Raw genomic sequence first — 26,471 nt, 5'->3', positions numbered from 1 at the left:
TTTTCCAACCAAACGATTTTGTGATTCTACAATTACTGCACAACCTCCTTCGGAAGGAGTGTCACCTGTCAGGGACAAGCAGCGGCAGGACCCTGCTCATTTCCAAGCACAGCAAGAAGCAGGGAGTCTCACTGTCAGAATCTGTTTTTATTCTGTTTGAACCTCGGCCTTTGCCCTGCAGTTCAAGTCCCGGTTGCTGTTAGAACAAACACTGTTATTTGTACACATTAGCCGGCGTATTTCAGGTTTGTGACAATTGTTTCACGAGCAGGGTTTACTCTGTTTCCAGCAACGGAAGCCACAACATGACAGACGCCTGCACGTCATTCCACTTGCACGTTCCACACATGCACGCCAGGGTGGGTGCCTGCCTGTGTCTCTGTGTGACACGGGGAGCAGAGCAGAGCCCGCAGCCAGCCGGAGCTCCGCTGGCCAGGGGGAACACAAAGCACGAGGATTTACAGCGTGGCTGAGGGAGGTGCAGCGACGCCCAGGCTGTGAGAGCTCCCCAGCGATCCCTGCACAGCCCAGCCCGGCTCTCCGTGTGCACAGTGAGGAGCTGGCTGGGGTGCACGGTGCTGTTCGGCAGCGCCAGGGGCGGGTGGCACACAGGGATCAGCCCAGCTCCACGCCGGTGACATCCCACAGGGCTCCACCATGGACAGAGGGTGGCCTCCATCTCGTGTGCTTCCCCTCGGCCGTGGGACGAGCTCCTTGCCGGACAACGGGGGGACAGGCCAGGGCTGTGCTGCCCTGGCAGCATTGCTAAAGGCTTGTTTTCTGAGAGTCTTTAAGGCTTGGATCTCCCCCTTTGCTTTCGCTGAGAAAATGCAGAGAAAGAAGCGCTTGTTCAAGCTACACTTTGTGACTGCTGTGCACTGCATGTACAATAGCATTGGAAGAGAAATACTGACAATAGACAACAGCGTCATACAATCAATCAATCAATCAATCAATCAATCACCTGGCACGATCCCTTTTGGCACTTTTCCTTCATCTGTCTCATCTGGCTGACTCCAAACGCAGACCTTCCTGCACGGCTTTTCCCGGGCAGAGAGCTCCAGAGGGTCAGAAAGGAACTGTCTGGGAGCTGGGGCATCTTTGGCAGACACAGTCCTCCTGTCAGGGAGCCAGCCCCAGCCCCTCCGGAGGAGACACTTTGGGAGGACACTCCCACGCCCGTGCTGCCCCACAGCCAGCCAGGAATGCCTTCATCCCGGAGGGAAGGCAGCTGAGGGTTGCAGAGGACTTGCAGAGGAGCGTGAATAAATACTTGGTTTAATCTTGTGTGCTGCATCCACCGTTCAGCAGGAGGTATCTTCCTTCTCAGCTGGCATGATTTCTGGCAAAGGTGACCTTTACAGGGGAAAGGCTGGGTGCTCCTGCTCTTTTGAGTGTAATTATTTACAATTTTTGTTGTTTTTTGCAAGCTTACACAGACTTGGAGAGTGTTAAATTAATAAAACATTCATCCTGGCTTGGCATGGCCGCAACCCTTCCAGGACAGGACTGTGATTGCACATCCAAAGGTCTCCTTGAACGCAGATGCCATGGCCTGTGTGTGATGCCTGGGGAGCTGGGATCTCTGTTTTGGGAGCACGAGGGGTCCCATGAAGCTTTTTATGGCTGGGGACAAGCTCCAGCCCAGGCACTGCCTCCTATACTTCTGCCCAGCTTGGATTTGGGATCAGGAAATTAACGCACAAACCCCTAAGCATTTATAAAATCTTTTCAAAAGAAGGTATTTAAGACACTGGCATAGTGCATTGGGCTGTGAAATCTGTTTTAAGAGGGGGAAGAAAAGATACATTCAGCGTGTAAGTCTGTTTTTTTGTGGTGTAAGCAGCCCAGGCCCAGCTGAACCCCCAGGAACACCACGAGAAAAAAGGAAACCGTTTAGGGAAGTCTGGGGCTCCAGGGAGGAGCCGCAGAAAAGGGGGCCTGCAAAAAGAATTCTACATCTGGATGCACCTGGCAAGTGCATATTGCAGCTCAAAATGTTGGGAGAACCAGCGTGGATCCCAAGTTAAAGCTGCAGCTTTCCCTCCTGAGCTCCCAGGGCAGACCCAGGCCAACACTACTTCTCTCTGTGCTGCTCTTCCAGGCCCAGCCAAGGCTCTAATTCCTTAATTTCCTTCTAACTGACAGCTGGACAGGGGAGCAGGTTTTGGTTTGGGCCCAAAGCAGCACCTGCCAGGCTGTGGTGCAGGAGAGGAAGGCAGAGCAGGCCAGGTGCCACCAGCCTCAGGTACAGCCTGAACCATCCAGTGGTTTGTGTGGCAAGGAGATGCAGAGAAAGAGATATATATTATGGAATCATTGCTATAAGATCTCTCAAAACAAAAGTGTCGATCTGTTGAAATATAGTATTTAAAATATATAAATTTTACCCAATAAAATATAAGATTTCCTTTTTCCTTTTTTTTCTTTTTTTTTTTTTTTTTTTTTAAATCCAGTTCAATTAGGGGGAAAAAAAAGCCTGCCAGGGTCCTTGCAGTGAAAAAGAAAACCAGTTCCTGTTTTCTTTTTGACTGTTGAAGATGGAGGGAGGAAATGGGGCAATGCAGTTAGACCAGATCTGTCTATTCATGTGCACTGGCTGCCCTCCCTTCACAGGATCCACAGGGAAGTTTGTCCCTGCACTGTCCTCACCCCAAGGACAGCCCTGCCACCTGGCACACGGGGGGCAGGACAGGTAAAGCCACAACCCCTGCCCCAGACAAGGTCCCCATGGGCCTCCAGGGTCCCCATGAATACTCTGCAAGGCAGCTGCCACAGAAGGCTGAATTGGGAGGGTACTTTTGGAGCTAAGTTACTGGAAATAATCCATGAAATTTATCCATGGAAGAGGGTTAGAAATGCTGGGAGGGTGGCCTGCCACCAAGGCCAGGCTCTGAGCCAGCTCTGCTCCAGGCAGCTTCATGCCTGGAAGTCTGTAGTGCATCACTCACCTGAGCTTTCTTAGTGGTTTGAGCCTGAAGCCAGGAAGCTGGAGCAGGGGCAGGTTTTTCAGTAAAATCCTTATTTCAGGTCTTTCTTTTCACTGCATTTGGCTTTCTGCTTCAAGAAAATGACGAATGATCTGTACTGCTGCTGCTGCAGACAGTGAGATACATTCATTTGGAAGTACTACAGGGGGGCTCTGTTTAGGACTCCCCAGGAGAAACACAGAGCATGGATAAGAGGCTGACCCCACAACCAGATGCAGCCTGAGGGAGAAAATGGGGCAGGCAGAGAGGAGAAGACTCTCAGATAATTTCTATGAGCAGAGCTCAGATTTCTCTTGGGATGGTCCTCATACCCCACATTCACACCCCTCCTACCTGGAGATCCCAGGTGTGCCTGCCTGCCTGCCTGTGGAGGCCTTGCAGTGTATTCACGGGGATCACAGACAATTCCTTCAGACCAATGGACCTGAGGACTTTTTTTCTCATTCTCTCTCTTTTTTTTTTTTTTTTAATCTGAAAGGACGCTGGCTTCTCTCTGAACTGGACCCAGAAATGTCTTAACACCGAAACGAAAAAACAACTGCGTGGGTGAAGTAGGGCAAAAAATAGTTTTCCTCTAAGATAATGTGATAATCCTCACTGTCCCCTAGAAAGGCAGCATGGCCCAGCAGTGCTACTTGGCCCCCAGCGTGCTCTTGGAGCGCAGCAGGTACCGATCCACGCGCACCCTGCGCCTCTCCACCGTCCTGTTCTCGCTGTCGAAAATGCGCTGCAGCTGCAGGGCCAGCCTCCTGTCCTCCTCCTCCTGCTGGAGCTTCTGCTCCACGTCCCGAGCCTCGGGGGGCAGCCCCGCCTCCCCCGGGGCCGCGTGCCTCAGTCTCTTGACGGAGCCGTTGTGCTCCAGGTGCTTCGTTTTGCAGCGTCTCTTGCGGCCGCGGCGCAGCAGCGGCGCCTGCTCCCCGAGGAGGCTCTGCACGGAGCTGCAGGTGCTGTTCTGCACGTTGATCAGCTCGCTGTTGTTCAGGTACTTCAGCTGCTTCTTCCCCGCGGGCTTGATGGGCACTCCCAGCGCGCTGCTGTCGGGCAGCGATGCGCCGATGCCCATGAGTCTCCTGCTCAGCACTTTGGGGCCCAGGCTGAGGCAGGATTTGTCCATGAATGTGTTCACTTTTAGGTCGGGGACCTCAGCCACCCGTGTGTTTAGGGAGGTCACGTTCGATCTCACATCTGGTTCAGCAGCACCGTCATCAGTGGCTAAGGCCCGTGAACCCCTGTTCTTCTCACTCCCCCTTCCCAGCCTCACTTCACTGACAGAAGGGAGGAAATCCAGCTCGGGGCGAGGCTCTCCTGCTGTGTCAGGTGGAAGGTGATCCTCCTGCGCTTGTGGCTGCTCTTTAGTGCAACTGCCGGGGTTGGTGATGTCAGGAACCACGACGTCTTCCCCGGGCTCCGAAGCCAAGGACGTGAGGGTTGCTTTAGAGAGAGTCTTTTTGATCTGACGCTCCTGAAATATCTGCTCCCATTTCTTCAGTATCCTAGGGCTGGCCTCATAGGTGGTCGGCTTCTGCAGGCTGCGGTTCAGGTTCCTGGGGGTGGACTTGATGATGAGGGGGCTCAGCACTCTGCCGTCGGGCAGCCTCTTCGGGGGCGTGCACGGGGAGCAGACGATGGGCTTGAAGTGGTTGAGCTCCTCGGAGATGCTGTCGTTGCTCTCGGGGCTGATGGAGCGCTCGGGGCGGTGCAGGGCGGACAGGGAGGAGGCGGCGCTGAGCAGCAGGCGCCGCTCGGCGCTCAGCTCCGGCGCCGACAGGCAGCGGTGGTTCTGCGCGCACGACAGCACGCCCAGCAGCGGCGCGGCCCCGGGCAGCACCTGCAGGGGGAGAGGAACAGCACATCCGTGCTTACAAACAAGCTCTGGGGCTGCTGGCAGGGAGGTAAGACCAGCACTGGCAGGGAAAAGAAACAACGGGAAGGAAGGGTTCCACTGACTGGTGAATGGAAAATGATACTTGCTTTTACAAATAAACTTTGGGTTTGCTGATGAACGACAGGAAGGACCTCTTGCACCTGGCTCAAGTTTTTCTCTGTAAAGAGTTTTGTTATTTTGCCTTCTATTAAAGCTTTTTGTTTCCAACACGATCACAGAAGCCATCCTGCTGATTTTATGCCTTCTAAGGTAGCTGAGCTATCTTGGGTGTGAAGTAGATCCCCAAGAGCCCATGAGACCTGGCTCGAGGAGACCCCTATGTCAGTCCAGCAGAACCAGAATCTATTTCGGTCTGAGAGCTGCTCCTGCCACAAGTAACAGCCCCTCTGATGGCAAAACCACACAGCCACAGGATGGTTTGGGTGAGGAGTGACTTTAAAGGCCATCTCACTCCACCCTCTTCCACGGGCAGGGAATAGTTCTCCACTAGTTTCCACTAGACCAGATTCCTACAAGCCATGTCCAACCCGGCCTTGAAATGTGTTTTCTCTTTACCTGGATAAATCTGCCCACTTAGTGGTGTTAGGCTGCACTAGATGACCTTAAGGGTCTCTTCCAACCTGGATGATGATTCTGTGAAGACAAGGAGAAGCCAAGAAGCACCGCACCACCCTGGCTGAAGGAAACCACGCTCCTCAAGGGAAATGATCTCCAAATTATTTTTTGCTCCCTTCCAAGCTGTGGGAGAGAAAGAGTAAGGACTGGGCCCAGATATAAGAGGCATCTGGATGTGGCCCTTGGGGATGTGGGTTAGGGGAGATTGTGGTGGTGCTGTGTTGACTTGATGGCCCTGAAGGTCTCCTTGAACCTGAATGATTCTCTGATTAAGAGCAACATTTCTTGTCATCTCTGACACAGTCCCTGAATGCTGCTACACTTGGGCTTAATCCTGGCCCAACTAAATCAGAGAGGTAACAACACACACAACTGCAAATTGTCTTCTTCTTAGCACTGAAATATTTTTATCCAGCAGCTACTGTGTACAATAACAGCCTTTCCATGCTTAGTCTGAGAGAAGGTGTTTTCCTACTCACTCATTTTGAGGTCAAAATAAGTTTTTTGAATACCCTGTACTGGAAATCTAATTGGTCACATCCATGCAGCATCTTCTTGAAAAAGAAGACAGTCCTTGGAGGGAAGGTAAGTCATGGATGTTCACTTTAGGCTCAGTTCAGCTCCCAGCAGCTCAGGTGGGAGACTGCACAGGCTTCTGCTCCTCATGGGACCTCCTCTGGATCTGAACCCTCTCCTTCTCCATCAGGGATGAAACTGATCCCAGTAAGAAGGGGTATCAGCACAAGGAGGGGGAACATCCTAGCAAGAGCAGCTGGGTGGCTGCCCCATCCTTAGCAGCGTCCAAGGCCAGGCTGGATGGGGCTTGGAGCACCCTGGGATAGTGAAAGGTGTCCCTGCCCAGGGCAGGGGGTTGGATGAGCTTTAAGTTCCCTTCCAACCCAAACCACCCTATGATCCTACGAGGACCAGGCCTTTTTATCTTCTATAGTATGCAAGTGCCAATGTACCCTGATGCCAGGAAAGCAAAATGAGTTTTGCTCTGCTTAAACAGCTTTGGAGAGAAAGGGAGAGAGGATTATTTTCCTAAACTTCAAAAACATTTTTCTTTACCTGGCTGGGGAGTCAGCCTTGAAAAGAAAATGAATCACAAAACAAAAGCCTGATGAGAACCCTTTCAAATTCTAATTAGCCTCCAACGCTACACAAGAACCCTGACACCTGTCTGCTTTTCTGTTTAGTAATTCCTAACCCAGCAGGTTTTATTGGGAGCCACAAGGAGGTGATTGGCCCCAGGGCGATAACAGGGCCACAAAGCCCATATTTGATATCTCCAGATTACTGGTGCTGTGTAACCTCAGATAAGAACATTTACACACAGGAACCTGTTTCCACACGCTGCCTGTACCTTTGCTTTGGTGGCTGGGGCTGATCTCTGCCTGCTCTTGGATCTCTCCTGAATGGTGTCGTTGCAGCTCCGGCTCCTCTCCACCTTGGAGGTTAAATTCCTGAAAAGCAGATGGATGAGAACAGGAACCTTGGGAACAAGCAGCTCACCAGCCCTGGCAGCTGCTCCCTGTGGGAGAGACATCAGCTTTGGCAGCACCTGGCTGGCAGAGGCACCTCCCCTGCCCTCGGGACAAAGGGAACCAGGAATCCTGGATTTGCAGCAGAGCCCTGCTCTGCATGAAACCCAGCAGGGTTTCATGGACAGCTCTGCCCAGGGCCCATGATGAACTGAGGCCAGAGCTGAGGAGGAAGCTGGGAAACCCCTCTGCTTCCCACCTGGAAACTGCTTATTCAGCTGCTTCCACTGCGTCAGGCAACAGCCTCCCAGGAGTTTGGGGCTGATGCCATCCCTTCATATCTGTGCTGCAGAAGGGAACCAGCACTCCTGAGCTCCTCCCACAGAATTCTGATTTCTGACTAATGGTTTAAATCTACAGGCAATGATTTTTCTCCTTCATGGGATGAACATTAACTTCCTTAACTTCCAGGTAGGAAGCAATCAGACAGACACCACATTCTACCAATGAGTCTGCTCTAAAATTCCAGGGGAAAAAAAAAAAATCACTTATTTTAGATTGGAACCACCATTTGAATTAGAGCATGTCAGGTGCATTTAAAACAAGTCAGAAGAACATCTTTAAAGGACACTAAACAACGTCTCAGCCTCTTACCCTGAAAGGAAAGCAAAGGAGTAAGCACTGGTCTTGGAAACAAAAGCTGAGCGGTGTGTCTGCTTGCCCTGGAATGGCTCTTCGTTCTCGGAATCCGAGAGACGCTCAGGAAACTGAAGTCAATCAAGGAACAGTTAGCTGACATGCACAACAGAGAGAATAACTTGGAAAATAAAGCTCTTGCTTGCAAAAGTGTTAAAGATCCCCAAACCCCCCATTTCTGATTATACTGAGAAGACATAAGGCATAAAAAATACAAAAATAAGCACGTAGCTCCTATACATAGCTGTTGGTCATCCAATAAAGGTAATTTATTAATCAAGAAGATGTGGGAAAATTCTACAATAGGGGTTACTGCAGGGTGTTGGTCACTCAGCCCCCATGGGTCAGCCTATCAGATGGAAATTTTAAGAGCATTTCCTGCAGAACCTCCCAAATGAAATGGGAAATAGGCAGAAGCCAGCATGAAGAATGTGCCGAACTTCATCTGTACAACTTCACTGCAGAAGATTCATGGAGAAATACTCATGGAAATGCATGCAAGCCTAAAGACCAAGGATATCCCCAAGGCTGTGGGGATCTGCTGTGTCAGCAAGAGTCACACAGCAGAGGGTAAAAAGAGGGACAGAATCCTCTAGAAGGACATCTGCAGTCATAACAGACCTTAGAAGACAGCTCTCGTTAACAAGGACCTTAAGAATCTGCCAGCTCATAGCCTTAATAAACTATGAAACTCAATCAAGGAATCCTGGAAAGCCAAAGAATGAAACTTTTGACCTGTGGGCAGGAAGGAGAAGCATGAGCTCACTTACACAGTCTTGGTTCCCTTTCAGCACTACAGATTCTTCTTTTTTCTGCTGTTCCTCCATTTTTCTTTTCCCTACATCAATGTCATCTAGGATGAACTTGTGAATCAGATCCTCAGATGTCTTTTCTTCTTGTATTTTCTCTTCTCTCAGCTGGAAATAAGGACAAGAGAGGTAGGGTAGTTATAATTTGATGTCCTACACTTACAGACTGGAAAGACCAAGAGTTTGGTCCCATCATTTAATTTTGTGCCTTCATTTCTCCACTCCAGCGTAGAGCCACTGCCTCTCTCTCACAATAATATGAAGATTGGTTGGCTTCCGCACCACATTTGTGTTTTATACACAAGTATCATGGATTTTATGTTCTTTGCAAAACAACAAAGGCACCGTGAGGGCCAGGGCTGGACAAAGCCTTCTCTGTCACTGTATTGTCTAAAACAGAGAGACAAAAGCTTTTCTCTACTTGTAGGTGATCACACTACATAGAAAAATGTGCAACACCCGTTTCAAGCAAGGTGTGATATTCCAGTTTTAGCCTCCCAATGGCCTGACACACAGCACACACAATTTGGCAGCAGCATCTAAAATAAAAGGTGAGATGCAGCAATCCCCACGCTGAAAGCTGCAGGAGAGATGAAATCCCATTGTTTCTGCAGCGTGTTGGATGGATGGAGGGGATCCAGAGAGGCCACCTTTCCCCTGACAGCTGACCCCAGGCTCAAAGCTTGAGCTCAGCTTCAAGCAGGGAATGCCAGGATCTGGGACTCAAGGTCCATGGACTCTGATGGGCTGCCTGTCCTGCTGCACTATTCTGCTCACCTAAGGAACCAAACTCCCCTTTTCTGCCAGGTTGGTTTATTTTTGCAGACTTGCTGTCACAAAACCAACAAGATCCCTTTTCTCCCCCTTTCCACTACCTTTTCCTGAGGAAGAGGCTTGGCACCATCTGATTGTCCCTGCCCGTGGAGGTTCTCCCTCCATCCCCAGCCATTCTCCCAGCTTGTGCCTTGCCTCTTCCCCAGCTTAGACACAGCCCAGGAATAGTCTACATCAACCTGTACACAGAACAGAGCCTCCCTCCTTCCTCCATCCGCCCAGAACTTATCCACACCTCTGACTGACACCTCTTTGTCCTGCTCATGACCCACAGCACCCGGCACCCATATCCCTGGGCTTTTCCTCATACTTGGGCATAGCCATCTCAGGTGCTTAGGAAGCTCCCCTAACTCAAAAAGGCAGCAACAACTTCTTCCAAAAATATTTAGTGTTTTTCTTCCCTGTTGGAGGAAGGGAAAATCTCAGCACTATGGACATAAGGATGAGAAAGAAAACAGAGTTCACGAGGCATTACAGGAAAAGCACATTGTGATTTTCAAACTGGCAAAGACCCAAATCCTACTGAAACCAAGCCCCCAGAGATGAGGAAGAGAGAAACAAGGAGGAAAACAAGGAGGAAAAAAGGCAGAAACCAGGAAAAGCTCCACTGTTTGGCTGATTGTGGGTGTTCAGCAAATATTTTCAAGGACTGGTTTGACTCCTTGCTCGGAGTTGTTTTAAGATGTATCTTTAAATTCCTCATCTATTAATAATCTCAAGCAATAACTACAACAGTGTCTGACTAACATAGATTGTGACCACATGATGCAGACATGATGAATAGTCTGCTCTAAGTCAACAGTATTTCTGCCTTTTTGGAAGCATCTGAAAAACAAATTCACACCAAGATTTATCATAAAGATTTAAGTATTTTTTTGGGCTGGCTGAAATACCACCCAGCACTCGTGTCCCTCCTATATTTCTCATGTGGAAGAAAGTTATATGGAAAAATTCACTTTTCTGGCTAAATTATAAAATCGAAAGACACAAGAATATGTAACAACACACGGGAATATTTAAGGATTTTGGGGGAATCCATGGCACAACCCGAGCTCTGCTGACAATGAAGTCAAAAAGGCAACAACAGGATCCTAATCCTAATTAAGAGAATACAAAAAACAATTTAGGTCCAGAATTAAGGCTGCAAGCAAAATCAAACTCTAATGATAAAATCTGTACTAATTTCAAAAATAATGATTTGAGGTAGCCTTAATGTAAATTGTCTCCCAGAGAACTTCCTTCCAGACATGGCAATGCTGTGCTGGGACAGAAGGACCAGAAACTGAAACAAAGTAGTGTGAAACATGTACCCTGGAGAAGGACCTCATGTTATCTGAGCAGCATCTCTGAAATACTGGATGCAGCACCAACAGCTGCTGTAGACAGCACAGTTAATCAGAAAATGCATTTCAGTCCTTTTGGATACTGCAGCTGCAGGAGGGGGAAAAATGTACAAGCAATGGATAATTGTTCACTCAGAAGCACCACTCCTGACACTACCATTAATTCCAAAAGTCGGGCAAACTCACGTTTGGTATCTTCTCTTCCCTGTCCAGGTCTGCTGGCTCCCGGAGCCTGCTCCTCTGCCCTGGCTCTGGGAGGCTGCATGTCAGCACATGCCTCAGGTGGGAGTTTCCCTCCCACTCTGTGTGTGCTCACAAGCAACAGACTTGCTTGTGATAGAGGGAAAGACAGCTGGACAGCATGAGTTAGGGTTTGAGTGCACAGAAACGACAGCCTCCTCTGGGAAAACAAAAAATGCAAGAGCACCAAGGGCATGAAAGAGGAAAACCCATTCTTGCTGTCCTGCACAGACAGCAAAGATCTAGCTCATTCTGAAAGGCAGCTGGGAAAATTAAGCTATGAGATAATCCATGTTAAATAAAATCTCTCCAGTACATAATTATGGTACCACTTTGTTTTCAACTGCAAAAAGGGTGGAAGCGGGTCAAGAGTTCAGACAGATGAAACAACTCACATCTGGGAGATGTAAAAAGGTTTGGAAATGCTCCTGTCCCTTCCTCAGGAGGAAAGCCCAAGTTATCCCCATTGCACAGGCAGGGAAGCTGGGATGAAACCCTGTGTCTTGAGACAGGGAAGGAAACCAAATCATATCCAAGCTTAGGTTCTCCAACCGGAGTCCTCCCTGATCCAGAAGTTCAGAGATACCAAGAAACTCTTGATAAGCAGCAACAGTGACAATTTTCAGACCAGCTTCCCTACAACTTCCTGACAGGAGGGTAGAGCCAGGTGAGAGTCAGTCTCTCACCCCAGGTAACAAGTGAGGGCTTTTCCCTTGTTTAGATGATTCTGTGATTCTATTCTGATTCTGTGAACAAGGAAACAGTGTGACTGCATCATCACACAAATCTCACTGCCATTTCCTCTGAGGTGGCGACTCACAGAGCCTCCTCCCACATGGCTCTTTCAGCCGAGCTTCACAAAAACCAAGTTTAAGCTGGCAGGGGGAAGAAACCCATCTCCCATCTGGCAGGGGGCAAGAAGAGGAAGGCAGCAGGCTGAAGGAGAACAAGACAAAAACATGCCCAAATACTGGAAACATGGTCAAGTATTTTCTGACTGGGAGGGAAGGGAGCAGGGCTGGCACTGGGCTGCACATGGTATCTTTCTGCAGACAAGGCTGTTTTAAAAGACATTTTATTCTTGGCTAAAAAAAAAAAAACAACCAGAAAGCTCTAGTTTAGAACAGTTTGCTTTTAAGGAGAAGGATGTTTGAGGAGAAGGAGATGCCTTAGGCTGCAAAAGCCTTTATGGAATTACATCCACAACCAAACAGTCACTCCAAAGAAGGTACACGTCCATGTTCTGGAAGGCAGGCTAAGACAGCAAAATTTGGCTTCCACATGCTCAATTACAGCCATTTCCTGAACTGGCTGAACAGTGTAAAGAGAATAAATGAGCATTGTTAAAGAACAGGAAAAAAGAGCCCTTCAGGTTTCCCTACAGGTAGGATGGCATTCCTGCAGGAAATCCAAGTTGTTCTGGAAGAAAAACCACAATTACCCAAAATACTGACCTTCCTCAGCTGGCTTTCATATTCTTCTCGGAGCTCTCCTGTTTTGCTTAATTTAATGGGTGCTCTGAATATAAAGTCTGGAAAGAAAAAGGGAAAAAAAAGGAATTATTTTTTAGTACAGGATAACTGGCGCTGGCCATTATTTCCCAAAAAAGGGTGAGATCTCCAGAGGCTGCACAAGAGCTTCTGCAGCACTCTTTTCAACCCCAGATGTTTATATTCTGCCACTGCTATCACAGCTCTGTTTAACACACAGAAACATCAGGAGGAGATGGCCCAGCAATCCCACTTTGCACTTCCCGAGTTTCCTGTGAGATTCTCAAGAGTCCTTGACAAGCAGTTAAGCAATCAGGGAGCACTGGGAGGATGTAAACACGGGGCTGTGGAACAGCCCGGGGATGTCACAGGGAATCTGAGTGCTGGGAATAAACCCAGGCTTCAGGCACAGGGAATCTGAGTGCTGGGAATAAACCCAGGCTTCAGGCACAGGGAATCTGAGTGCCAGGAGCAAAGGCAGGATCCAGGCACAGGGAATCTGAGTGCTGGGAATAAACCCAGGCTTCAGGCACAGGGAATCTGAGTGCCAGGAGCAAAGCCAGGATCCAGGCACAGGGAATCTGAGTGCTGGGATAAACCCAGGCTTCAGGCACAGGGAATCTGAGTGCTGGGAATAAACCCAGGCTTCAGGCACAGGGAATCTGAGTGCCAGGAGCAAAGCCAGGATCCAGGCACAGGGAATCTGAGTGCTGGGAATAAACCCAGGCTTCAGGCACAGGGAATCTGAGTGCTGGGAATAAACCCAGGCTTCAGGCACAGGGAATCTGAGTGCCAGGAGCAAAGGCAGGATCCAGGCACAGGGAATCTGAGTGCCAGGAGCAAAGGCAGGATCCAGGCACAGGGAATCTGAGTGCCAGGAGCAAAGGCAGGATCCAGGCACAGGGAATCTGAGTGCTGGGAATAAACCCAGGCTTCAGGCACAGGGAATCTGAGTGCCAGGAGCAAAGCCAGGATCCAGGCACAGGGAATCTGAGTGCCAGGAGCAAAGCCAGGCTTCAGGTACCTGCTGCAGGCCCAGAATGCCCCCTCCACGCCCCGCTGCAGCTCCTGCACTGCTGTCCCAGAGGAAGCACAGCCTTTCTCCTGCTTGCAGGGCACTCCCCAGATCAGGGGTCTGAGGGCAGGATGCTCTGTCTGGCACGAGTTCCTGTCCTGCTCCCACTTCCTCCCCTTCCCCTGGGCAAGTCAGAATCCAAAAGCATGCTGGCACAGGGTTACAGCTCAGCTTCCATCCCTGGAGTCTCTTACTCCCAAAGGAGTCCCTTGCTTGTTTCAGCCTCAAAGTTCCCTCCCACTTCCGTGCAGTGCAAGTCTGGGCAAGCTGCACTTCAGCTGGAGGAGCCTGGAGGCAAAGGGAACAAGCAGAACAAAACAACAACCCCTGGACAGCCATCCTGGCTCAACCCATGTCAGTATTCCAGGCAGGGTGCAGCACAGCTCATCATCCCAACGTGATACTGTCAGGATGGAGCAGGTTTGGGCAAGGAGGAAACATCAGGGGTACTTCCTTTCCCCACCCTGCTAAAATTAAAGGATATCAACCAGCAGCTCCAACATGTTTTCACAGAATCCCAAGATTATTTAGGCTGGGAAAGACGTCTGAGGCCATTGAGTCCAATCTGTGCCCAGTACCACCTTGTCACCCAGCCCAGTGTCTCATCCAAAGTTGTTCTCTGGACACCTCCAGGGATGGGACTGCAGCACCTCCCTAGGCAATGCCTCATCACCCTTTCAGTGGGGAAATTCCTCCTGCTTCCCAAAGTGACCGTCCCTGGAGGCTGTTTCCTCCTGCCCTGTCCCCATTCCCTGGGAGCAGGGCCCCAAACCCCCTCCCCAGCTGCCCCCTCCTGTCAGGGACCTGTGCAGAGCCACTGGGTCCCCCCTGAGCCTCCTTTTCTGCAGCTGAGCCCCCCTCACAGAGCTCCCCTTGGTTCTATCTGCCTCCAAATGACAGGTACAAATGGCAGGGTGGGTGAACCAATAATCCCACATCAGCAAACAGGTCATAAGGCCTTTTTTCTCATTAAAACAGCTGCTATTTCCTCGTACTCACACGCCTGCACGAGCCAGGCCTGTTCCTAAAGGACAACATCCCAATTTGTCCCTACACATGTGATAGAAATCCCAGGTGATGCTGATGCTGGGGAGGCCAGGCTGCATTCCTTGCTCCTGCTCCTGCTCCCAGCCACGCTGGAAACCTTCCACCAGCTTCCCAAAATGTTTTTTTCAATTGTGGCCTTGAGCAGTTCCAGTTCTTTGTGAACTTTATCAGGCTGAAATTGCCACGGAGACAGTGCCAGGGGCAGCAGCAATCTGTAACTCGCCTGCAGCAAGCTTCAATTACTCCTCCATGTTTAAGGCTTGTCTCCAGAAGCTAAAAAAGTGGAGTTTTCCCCTCCAGGGCACAAGCTAACCCGAGGGGAACACGCAGCAGGAAAGATGAGCCACGTCAATGCTCTCATTTCTCACTGGGGTTCAGCAAGCTGAGGAAATTTCAAACAATGGAATAACATTTATGTCTAAGTTTTGGCGGTTGAGCTAAAGGGGTCCAACATCAGGTGGAGGCAACTTTATCAACAGTATCCTTATGCACCAACTTGTATATTTTACAGGTGGGTCAAAGAGAGATGAGCCCCCAAATTTCCAACTCTGTACAGAAGAGATGAAAACAAAAGTGTGTGCAATGATGTACATCTGCATTCCACAGAAATCCAGAATGGGTCAGGCTGGCAGGGACTACTGGGGGTCACTTAGTGCCACCTTCCTGCTAGGACAACAGCAAAGCAGGCAAAACCACGGAAGAAAAGGCTTTTTACTTGATTTCACAGCAAATCTCCAGCCTGCCCTTCCTCTCGAGTGATCTGTGGGTCAGCAGAAGTGGTTCCTGGATGAAGCTGACTCTGAAGGGCTGCTGGGATGCTCCTTCCCAGCCTGGGGACAGCACTGAAACAGTCGTGGTGGCAAATCAAACCTGGCATCCTGCTTTTTCATGCTGGCAGTCAAGAGTTGCATCCTATTGTGCTCAGTCTTGGAAAAAACAACTGATTTCTGCACAATTTGAGAGGACAAAAGATTTTCTAATTATTTAACGCTGGTTTTCTTTATAAGAGGCATCTGACTTGCAGCCTCCATCCCCTTGAGTGAGCCCATCTTTCCACACCAGCTTGGAAGTGTGTCTTACACACACGCCATCCCTGTGGAGCCACACTCCTGACCGGCACATTTCACATTTCCTGGCAAAAGACTCAGAAACCTCCATCTGGTGGATTCAGCAGCGCGGGCTGACTGAGAGTAAAGCTGAACTCGAATCAGAACCCTCTGGCTCCCTGTCTGTCCTTCAGAGGCTCCTGGCTCCTGCCAAAGCGATGCCATCGGGCGGGTGCCAGCTGTGCCCCAGCAGCAGCCAGTCCCCCTCGCCCCCAGCTCCCATGGAAACTTTCAGCTGGCTCTGCAGCTCCCATTGCCCTCCGGGTTTTCACTACTTTTCCTTTCAACTCCCGCAGCTGAGGATGAAATCTTAAATGCTTTCAGAACACAAAACAAGAAGCTAGGAATTTTCTGACCCTGGCACAGGTGTAAGCACGACTCAACTGGAAATTTATTTTCCAGGAGTTAATGATCCACTGCCATGCCTCTCACACTGACCACTGGGGCTAGCTCTGGGTCTGGCCTTTCTCTTCATTAGATTAAAAATAATAAAATAATTCAGGTACTGTGGAGTGCTGGAGAGAGGACAGGGAGGAAAGAGATGGAGGTGCAAGCCCTCTGACAGCCCCACAGCACAATTACTGCCCGCAGAGAGGCACCCTATCCTACCTTCCTAGGAAATCCTTAATTTAACTCATCCCACCAGCAGTACAACACTGTGACAAGGAGGAAAAAAGGGACGGGGTCAGTTCTAATCAGTTCAAGCAAATCACTGACAGGGAAAGGCTTCTTTGGGATTGCCACTTCCAAACTTGTAGCACTGTGGTCTTGAGACAAAAAAACAACCAGTGACAGGCTGCAGAAGAACAGAAACAACAGGAACTCAAGGAATCACCAGGAAATGCTCAAGAAGCAGACTGGTTTGGTCCAGCGGGGAAAGGGGAAAACCACTGCCAAAAAAGGACTGGGAGGAAGGAGGGGGAAGTCATTTCACAAGTCTGGCAAAAACACAGCACCCCTCCTGCACGGGCTCAGCCAGTGACTGCTGGGCACTGCTACTGGGCACAGGAGAAACAGGAGAAATCTGACTCTCTGAAAGGGCAGTGTACTCATTCCCCCACAAACCAGGCTGAGCACCTCGCTGCAAACATCTCCTGTTCCTTCCCCTTGGCCAGCCGGATCCTCAAACAGCCTCCAAGCCTCCCATCTGCTGCTCCTCTCTGCCTTCCAAGAACCCCACCAAGCAACTGTTTCAGTAGCAGAAACCTCACTCGGCAGGGCATTGCAGCCAGCCCTGCAGCTTTGGCTCTCACTCATGGCATCTCCAAGTTCCATGGGGCGCCTTCCCAGGAGATGCCTGGAGAGGACGTGGGACCCGAGGGCCACCTGCATCCTCCTGGAGCAGCAGCTGGGGCCAGGCTGAAGGCAGCAGGGCAGCTCCTGGGGAATCAGGTGCCCAGCAGCTCTCGGCAAGCCCAGCCCACGCCAAGACACAACACAGGCAGTGCAAGGGTGCCCCTGCTGATTTCTGTCCAGTTCTGTGACAAGGACTGGGACTTTACACCTATTTGATCACCTAGGGCAGAATCCCCAGCCTCAGGCAGGGTCTGAGGGCTCCTTCAGCCCACTGCTATGGGAGAATCCCAAAGGGAATAACGAAAACTGGGACATGAAACCACGATTAATGAGCCGCTTCACACTGGAATAACCAAGGTATGTCAAGTGGTCATACCGAGTAGTGTCAAAGATTTTGCACTTTTTAAGTGATTTAATTAAATACCTGAGCTTAATCAGTGTTTGATAACAGCATCACATAATAACTGAGGTTGCAAAGACCTCTGGAGACCCAGCCAGGTCTCCAGAGGAACAGGCTGCCCAGGTCCATGTCCAACTGGGATTTGACTCTCTCTGAGGATGGAAACTCCACAAACACCCCGAGCAACTGGTGCCAGTGCTTGGTAACCTTCACAGTAAAAGCTATTTTTCTTATGGTCACTGTTTCAGTTTGTGTCCTTTGCCTTTTGTCCTGGCCCAGGGCACCAGTGGGATGAGCTGGGCTTTGCTGCCCCCTCTCAAGGGCCTACAGACACTGATAAACAGATAGATATATATATACATTACATGTCCATTGATAAGGCCATGGTGACTGGGACGGGTTTGTGAGGCTGGGGAGAAAGGTTCCTGGGAAGCAGCTATCCCTGGAAGCCCCTTCTGAACAAGGACAAGGTGTTTGGGAGGCAGGCTGCTGGATTGAAGGAAGGGAAAGCAGGCCTAACCAGCGTCTTCCATGGTCAGATGGCTGGCTCAGTGGATGAGCACAGAGCAGCAGATGTAGGGACTGGACAGATCACCTCATTCCGCACCTTGCCATGCGCTTTCCACTGTCCCAGGCTGCTCCAAACGCCATCCAGCCTGGCCTTGGACACTTCCAGGGATCCAGGGGCAGCCACAGCTTCTCTGGGCACCTTTACAGGGAAGAACTTCATCCCAGTATCCCATCTAAACCCGGTGAGAAGCCATTCCCCTTTGTCCCACACACATCTCCCACAGCTCAGGACAAGTGGAGACTTAAAACCAATTCTGCTTTAAGAAGCCCAGCTCAGACAGTGCCCAGGCACTCCTGCAGCAAGGCTGGGCACTCTCACCCAAGGAGTGCATTTAAGCATGACTGACACCACGGCCCTGGAGCAGAGACTGACTGGGGCAGTTCCCACTGCCCCTGCTCCCCCTGCACAGCCCATCTGCTCATGGATTCAGCAAATCCTTCCTAAATCTCTTCCAGGTTAGTGGGCTTGGTTCAAACCACCAATTTGAGCTGTTTAAGCTCATCCTGCCAACTCTTCCCACAGCCAATTAGAGGGTGCTGACACAAGCAGGGAGCGGGAGACCAGAAACACGCTCGGAAAGGAACGGGCTGGGCTAAAAGGATGTTTATCTGTAGCTTAAATCCTCGTTTGCTCTAAAGGGCTGCCCTCAGCCCTGCTGAATTGGGCACTGCTGCAACGCCTCTCCAACCAACAGATCTCAGGGCACCCTGAGTTCTGACAGCAGCAGGGTGGGCATCTCCAGCAATGCCACTGCCTCAGATGAGGATTTATTTTGAAGGGAACACAGGGATCAGTTTTCTAGGAGTTGAGAAGACATCTGGCTTTGGAGGCAGAGAGGAAACATGCAACTAAAAGCCGTGAACACAGGCATGATGGACTTTTTCTATGTCAACAAGCGAAAAGGACTTCCCACGGTGCAAAACCCTTCCTGTCTTGATGCAGCCCAAACCTGCCCAACTGCTGGCAGCACCGCTGGAACCGTTCGCTTTTGGGCCGAGATCATCACAAAACCACCCGAGGAAGTGGGGGAACATCCCCGCAGCCGGCACCCCCTCCATGGGATGATGCTCTCCATCCCCCCTGGGGCACCTCCCGATGCCCCGGGCAGGGTGGCTCAGCGCCAGTGCCCCTGTCCCCGCCCGGTCCCGCACGGCTCGGGCTGAGCCCGCGCCAACTCATCGCACCCCGGGCACAGGCCCCGCCCCCGGGCACAGGCCCCGCCCCATCCCCGCCGATTCCCGGCACGTCCCGCGGTGGCCCCGCCCCCCGGGCTGAGCTCATCGCACCTCCCGCCCGCCGTGGCCCCGCCCCCCGGGCTGAGCCCCCGCGAACTCACCGCGGGTCCGCGCGCGGCAGCCACGCCCCCAGGCCACGCCCCCGCCCCCGCGCCCCCCCGCCCCTCCCGGTGCAGGATGGGGGGGGCGCAGGTGCCGCCGCCGCCGCCGCCGCCGCCTCAGCCGCACCTTGCTCCGGCGGCCGCTGCTCCCCGCCCGCTGCTCCGGCCGCCGTGGTGGCTGCGGGCTCGGCCTGCTGCCGCCGGGCCCGTGTGGAGAGGCGGCTGCGGCACAGCGGGCAGCAGAGGCCCGGGCCCTGCAGGCAGCGCTGGAAGCAGGCGAGGCAGAGCGAGTGGCGGCAGGGCGGCGTCACCGCCTCCACCAGCGCCTGCCGGCACACCGGGCACTCGGCCACCGACAGCACCACCGCCTCCTGCTCCTCCTGGGCCGCGGGCCGGCCCCGCCGCCGCCGCCCCCGCACCGCGGCCCGGCCGCCGGCACCCGCCGCCGCCGCCGCCATCTTCCCACACTTTGAAGGGCCGCGGCGGCCACGCCTACCCCGCATAATTCATGAGGGGGCGCCCCCCGCGGCGCATAGTAATGAGCGCGCGCCGGCCACGCCCGCTCATGAATATTCATCAGCGCGGCGGACGGCAGCGCCCCCTGCGCGGTCCCGGTCGGGACGGGGCGGGCTGTGCACCCGGTTGTTGGGATAATTCATGGAATCACAGATGGGTTGGGATGGAAAGACCCTAAAGCCCACCCAGTGCCATGGCAGGAACGCCTCCACTGTCCCAGGCTGCTCCAAGCCCCAGTGTCCAACCTGGCCTTGGGCACTGCCAGGGATGCAGGGGCAGCCACAGCTGCTCTGGGCACCCTGTGCCAGGACTTTTCCATCCTCACGGGGAACAATTCCTAACTCCCAATATCCCATCCATGCCTGCCCTCTGGCAGTGGGAGCCATTCCCTGTGTGCTGTCCCTCCATGCCTTGTCCCCAGCCCCTCTGCAGCTCTCCTGGAGCCCCTTCAGGCCCTGCAAGGGCTCTGAGGTGTCCCCAGGTGAAGACCCCAGCTCTGCCCGCTGTGACTGTAGCGGGTGGCTGGTCCCTCTGTCCTTATCCCGGCCCATGAGCCCTTTGTTCACTCTTCCCTCCGCTGTCCAGCTGAGGAGGGGGTGACGGAGCAGCTTTGGTGGGTACCCCGCGTCCAGCCAGAGTTAAACCACCATGGACGGTGACTCAGAGCGACCAGAGGAGGCAGAGCCTCTGCACCAGTTGCTATGGAAATCTCTTCTGCTTCTCGTCTCTTTACTGGGGCACCAAAGCAATCTGTCTTCTCATCATATTTTAACACCCTCTCTGATGGAGCCTCTCAGCTACGTTGGGTTAGCAGAAGGGAAAACGTGGCTGCAGAGGCAGAGGGGAAGCCCTACACCTCTGAGCCCCCCTGAGCAGGCTCCTCTCTCCTTGGCTGGAGGGAGGAAGGGGCGATCCATGCCCAGGAAACAGCCTCTGCACCAGTGCCAGGAGCTTGCTGGGGGATATCATTAACTTTCCATCTCACCCACACGTCTATCTTTAGTTGTCTCTGGCTGTTGAATGACTAAAAGGATACCAGCATGTGGATCCCTGCTGTTGTGGGCTCCATCAAGTGCCAGTTGACAAAAAAGTTGCTTCTCGTGAAACAAAAAGCTCGTGCTGGCTTTACTGAGATGAGTTATGGCAGCGGTTTGGGACTGGCCCATGTCCAGCAGTCTGTGTGTCTGTCCCGTAGACGCTGCTGCTGCTGCTGCTGGCCACAGTCAGAGGCAGTGTGTGCTATTCCTGAGCTCCCAACAAAGCTGCTGCTCCCAGGATCAGCCTGGACCAGGAGCTGGGCACTGGGGAGCCCTCAGGGAAGGACAGAGAACGTGGGACCAGGGGACACCTCCCCACCAAGGCCACCTGCAGGACAAGGAGCTGTGCAGGGCTCTGCAGAGTCCCAGGCTCTGGGATTTGGGAAGGGATCTCTGCCAGCTGCGCTCCCAAATTGCTCCTGCACATCCAGCCTTGGTTTCTGTGTCTCCAGCGTGTCCTCCGACCCAAACCCCCTCGAGGGGCAGCGGTTTTGCACGGCCAGAGGGCAGGGTTAAACGGAACACTGGGAAGGAATATTTGACAACAAGAGCCATAAAGAGATGGCCCAGGGTGCCCAGGGGAGCTGTGGCTGCCCCTGGATCCCTGGAAGGGTCCCAGGCCAGGCTGGACAGGACCTGGAACACCTGGGCCAGTGGAGGTGTCCCTGCCACGGCAGGGGTGGCACTGGTGGGGCTCTGAGGTCCCTTCTGCCTCCGTGGCTCTGCAGCTCGGGATGTGCCGAGCTCAGGGCTGGCCTGCAGAGGGAATCCTAAGCCCGTGCAAGGCTCCAGCCTCAAACCCTGCCGTCCCCAGCCAAGAGCTCAGCCTTGCCCAGCCTGCTGGGAGCGTTTCCCTGCTGCTCACCTCTCCCGAGGAGCTGGCAGGGCTCTGGCACCGCCGTTTCTCTTGCCCACCTTCCATGGGGTGCAGGTGGGACAGGTCACGGTGCATACACACTGTGCTCTCCCATTTTTCCTCTCTGTCCTTCCCCCTTGCTTTATCCAGCCTTTCTCCACCCCTGCCTCTTGCTTGGTTGCTGATCTCTGTCCCTGGAGGAGGATCTCTTACCACTGTCCTCTTCTCTGTGCCAGTGGTTTGCACAGATTACAGATATTTATTTGGGTTTGTGCTTGGAAACATGCTCAGACTCTGAAAAAGGGACCAGGTTTCCCATTCCAGGTTGGACCGGGTGCTTCCATCGGTAAATTACCTTCTTAAGCCTCACCAGTCAGTGGCTTAAACCTTAAACCCTGCCAAAGGTGTGGCTCTAGAGCTGCTCAGAGCCCACCAGCTCCCAGGCACGGGGGAGTGTCACACACTGGAAGGGACTCCTTGGGAAACCCTCTGATGAGCATCCCCCAAGCACAGCCACCTTCAGGAGGCCTCCCTGAGGAGCTGTCACCAGCACTGGTCACCCGGAGGATGGGAGCAGGGAATCCTGGGCTGGACTGGCTTGGAAGGGACATCAAACTCACCTCATGCCTTGAGGTAGGCAGGGACACCTTCCACTGTCCCAGGCTGCTCCAAGCCCATCCAGCCTGGCCTTGGACATTCCAGGGATCCAGAGGCAGCCACAGCTGCTCTGGGTACCCTCACAGGGAACAATTCCTTCTCCACATCCCACTAATCCTCTAGTTTTTGACTCCCCAGGTGAGGAGAGGAAACCCGTGAGGCTTCAGGCTTATGATGGGACTTGTGTGAAGGTGTGGCACAAGGAAAATGTGGGCTTTGCTGTGGAATATGGCAGAGAAAATAATTCAATTTAAAGCCCATCTGACACAGCTTGGACTTGTGGCAGCCTGATGTGGGATGCAGTGACTCCTCCCCAAATGCAGGCCAGAGATAAAGGACATGATCACAGTGGAGGAAGACTGTGGAATTGGAGCAGGAATCTCTCCTGTGCTTCAGGCAGCCCCCTCTGCCCTCCTGCTGGCCACAGCTCCCACCTGGCTGTCATGGTTTGCCTCAGGGTCTCTCTCACATGCCACAGCTCGTGGCTCCAAATACCACCAGATTCTGTTTTCATTCTCATAAAAAAAAAAAAAAAAAAAAAAAAAAAAAAAAAAAAAAAAAAAAAGAGAATTGTCTTGTCCTCTTGATTGCCCATAGAACATGAAGTGAGTTTGACCTGAAGACCCAGGAACCAGAAGACAAACAGAGCACAGCCATGTGTTATTATTTGCAGGCCAGTGCCATGGATTTTGGAGCCTGGTTCACGATCACAGATGGATTGGTGTTGGCAGTGTTGAGCTGTCAGACAGATTCCTCCACAGATGAAGATAAAGAGCCTTGGTTTTGCCAAGGGGTGAATGTATTCTTTATGAGACCCAACAGAGATGTAACACAGCACCTTGCTCCTGACAAGGCTGGCCTTTATTTCCTGGGTCTGCACTTGGGACCTGCCTGAACTTTGCCATAAGTTTTAGCCCTGATGTGGGGCCAGGACCTACAGTCCTGAATTCAGCTGCTGCTGTTGCTGCAGAGCCACAAAATAACTCCATTGACTTGGACTTTGTGTCCCCGTTTTTCTCAGCACTTTCATAACTTGCCCACAGCCCTGTGCTACAAATGGGCTTTTCAAGCCAGCCCTGTGCAAGGGAAGAGCTGGGAGAGGAGGTCCCAGCTTTTCCTGGTGGGAGCTGGAAGGAGCCTGCTGTTCATCCAAACCCCTCTAAACATCTCCATCAGGCCATGAGGGGAAAACAGAGGGGCATTGCTACAAAAGACTTGCAGAGAGCTGGGAATGAGTGGAGCAGTGAAAAAGGGCAAGTGGCTTTAGGTGCTGATAATTTTAATCTCTGGGTCCAACAACAGCAGCAGCACCTGGAGCTGCTGGAGAGAGCCCAGAGGAGGCTCCAGAGCTGCTCCAGAGCTGGAGAGAGCTGGGGGTGCTCACCTGGAGAGGAGAAGGCTCCAGGGAGAGCTCAGAGCCCTTGCAGGGCCTGGAGGGGCTCCAGGAGAGCTGCAGAGGGACTGGGGACAAGGCATGGAGGGACAGCACCCAGGGAATGGCTGCCAGTGCCAGAGGGCAGGCATGGACATAGGCAAGAAATTCTTCCTTGGGAGAAGAATTCCCATTTGTGGCTGGCCCTGGAATGGGACAGCACAGCTTGTGCTCTCTGGTGCCAGCTGATGTGCAGAGTGTCCCTGGATTCTGGGCTCCTGTATGCCAGGAATTCCTGGTCCTTCAGCAGAATCCCCTGGCCATTCCCGGGGAGGGCAGTGAAATGGTGGTTGGAGCTAGTCAAGAACAGATTGTGGCCATCCCTGCAATGCCTCAGCCCTGTCTCCTGCTCTGCACACTGGGCTGTGCTCTCAGAGGGTCACAGGCATCCCTGGGGGCAGAGTCAAGGTGGGCTGAAGATTCACCTGCTTTCACCACTGGCTTTCAGTGCTTCCCATTTTCTCCCCAGAATGTATGTCCAGCCCATGTGGGCACAGAAATGGGTCTTGATTTCTTTTGCTTGCAGCTTAAAGAGAAAATAACAAAGCTGGTGATTTAGAGGGATATTAAAAGTTCTCTTATTCCAAAGATTTCCCTCGCATGCAGCTCCAGGAACAGGCACCTACAAGCATGGGGCATGTGTTGGTGCCTGGGGTAGAGTTAGACAAAATCAGGAGATGGATGGAAAGAAGAGTTTTTTTTTTCTGCAGAAACTGCCCTTGATTTCTTCAATCTCTGCCAGGAATGGGCCTAGTGGTTGGTGTGACCAGGATAAGGGCTCTGGGAACACCGTGGCAGACCAGGGGCTTGGTGCCACTCTCAGAGTGGGATGGCAGCAGGCACAAGGATCTCACAGCCTGGAAAGCCCAATCCTGAGCTTGGATTAGAGAACAAAAAGAACAATTTGGCTGATGGAGGAGATCTCCTGTCACCAGGGGGATCTCAGGTGATGACAGCTCCTTCCTGGTGCTGTGAGAAAGCTGAAGGAGATAACGGGAAGAGTGAGAACTGGTGTTGCAGATATGTAGGTGTTTGCAAAGAAGAAACCCAGGAACCCTGCAAGGTGTGGGAGCTCCATCCAAGCCTTCCCAATGGTGGAAGGTGTTTATTATTAAATCCTGGATTTCATGTGCTGATGAAGTGTCTTGCTCTGAGCACCCTGCAAGGTGTGAGGGTGGAACAGGAGGAATGGGTGAAAAACCACACAAAATCTGGTCTAGGGAAGCTGCAGAAATTCACCTTCATAACAAACTGGTGGCCCTGGCTTATTCTGGAAGTGGCCTGGCTGAGGGGACACAGCTGCTGAGAGAGCATCCAGTGCTGCCCAGGGAGCATCCATGCTGCTGAGGGAGCATCCAGTGCTGCCCAGGGAGCATCCATGCTGCTGAGGGAGCATCCATGCTGCCCAGGGAGCATCCATGCTGCTGAGGGAGCATCCAGTGCTGCTCAGGGAGCATCCATGCTGTCCAGGGAGCATCCATGCTGCCCAGGGAGCATCCATGCTGCCCAGGCTCTGGAGAGCAGAGAGCTGAGCCCACAGACAGGCAGAGAAGGGCTGGCAGCCCGAGCTGGGCCACTGTGTGCAGGACCTGGGGAGCAGCAGGAACAGGAGCAGCGTTGTGTGGAGGCCAGGTGGCTTCTCCAGGGATGACAGCATGACCAGTGCTGTTCCAAGAGATGGTGTTTCATGCCCATCCTGCGGAGATGGATGGCAGCAGGCTGGGAGCACTGCTGGGGTGCTGGGAGGAGGGTCTGGGGCCGGGGGTTCCTGAAGGCAGGGGCTGCACTGGGCATTTAAAGAGCTTTATGGAGCTGAGGGATTGCCCAGTGTCCAGGTGGTGTTGGACAGGGAGAAGGAGCACAGCCGGGGCTCCTTTGGGGCGGTGATTGGCCCCAGTTATGATGTACCCCATTAACGATGTGCCCCATTAATGATGTACCCCATTAACGATGTACCCCATTAACAATGTGCCCCATTAACGATGTACCCCATTAACGATGTACCCCATCAATGACGTACCCCGTTAATGACGTACCCCATTAACGAGGTACCCCATTAATGATGTACCCCATCAATGATGTACCCCATTAACGATGTAGCCCATCAATGACGTACCCCATTAATGACGTACCCCATTAACAATGTACCCCATTAACGATGTACCCCATCAATTATGTGCCCCATTAACGATGTACCCCATCAATGACGTACCCCGTTAATGACGTACCCCATTAACGAGGTACCCCATTAATGATGTACCCCATCGATGTCACCTCTTGTCCGTAGCCCCCAGGGCGAGGTCCGGCCCGGCAGAGCCCCGGCCGGGCTGCAGGGCTGCAGGGGTTAACCCTGCGGCTCCCGCACCACCTCCCCGCCCGCCCGCCCTCCCTCCTCCCTCCCGCCGCCGAGGAATTTCCTAAAACACCCCCCCAAAAAAGTGGGAATATAACAATAATAAAAAAAAATTATAAAATACCCACCCTGCGGATCCCCCCTCCCGCTTCGATCTCCGCCTTTAATACCAACAAACAACTCCTCGGCTCTCCCTAAAGGAGGCGCCTTTGATCGGAGCGAGACGAGCCCCGCCGGGCACCGGCACCGGCACCCCCGGGCACCGGCACCGCCGGCACCGGCACCGCGACCTCCGAGCACCCGCAGCCCCGGGCACCGGCACCGCCGGGCACCGACAGCCCTGACAGCGCCACCGGAGCTCTGCCGGCACCGGCTTCCCCGGGCACCGACAGCCCCGGGCACC

General features: G+C 52.7%; 1 protein-coding gene across 1 annotated transcript; it reads right to left on the bottom strand.

Annotated features, from left to right (window-relative positions):
* Positions 1-128: 128 nt before the first annotated feature.
* Positions 129-19,675, bottom strand: RNF169 (ring finger protein 169). The gene is made up of 6 exons (XM_036404182.2): positions 19,345-19,675; positions 12,351-12,427; positions 8,441-8,587; positions 7,629-7,741; positions 6,857-6,956; positions 129-4,818 (listed from the first exon to the last, which is right to left on the bottom strand). The coding sequence occupies exons 1-6, from the start codon at positions 19,673-19,675 to the stop codon at positions 3,622-3,624; spliced, it is 1,965 nt and encodes a 654-aa protein (XP_036260075.2). The 3' UTR covers positions 129-3,621.
* Positions 19,676-26,471: the final 6,796 nt, after the last annotated feature.

Source organism: Molothrus ater, chromosome 2 (assembly GCF_012460135.2).
Source record: "Molothrus ater isolate BHLD 08-10-18 breed brown headed cowbird chromosome 2, BPBGC_Mater_1.1, whole genome shotgun sequence".
NCBI classification, from domain to species: Eukaryota; Metazoa; Chordata; class Aves; order Passeriformes; family Icteridae; genus Molothrus; species Molothrus ater.
Note: the sequence above shows the minus strand (reverse complement) of the source record. Positions and strands in the feature narration are given on the sequence as shown.

What these genes read in the sequence shown, in the direction of transcription:
- RNF169 (XM_036404182.2), bottom strand. Translation starts at nt 19,675, where the DNA reads ATGGCGGCGGCGGCGGCGGGTGCCGGCGGCCGGGCCGCGGTGCGGGGG. An exon ending in GCAGCGGCCGCCGGAGCAAG is followed by an intron (nt 12,428 to 19,344) that starts GTGCGGCTGAGG and finishes TTTTCTTTCCAG; the next exon opens with ACTTTATATTCAGAGCACCC. An exon ending in TCCTTTGCTTTCCTTTCAGG is followed by an intron (nt 6,957 to 7,628) that starts GTAAGAGGCTGA and finishes TCTGCTTTTCAG; the next exon opens with GAATTTAACCTCCAAGGTGG.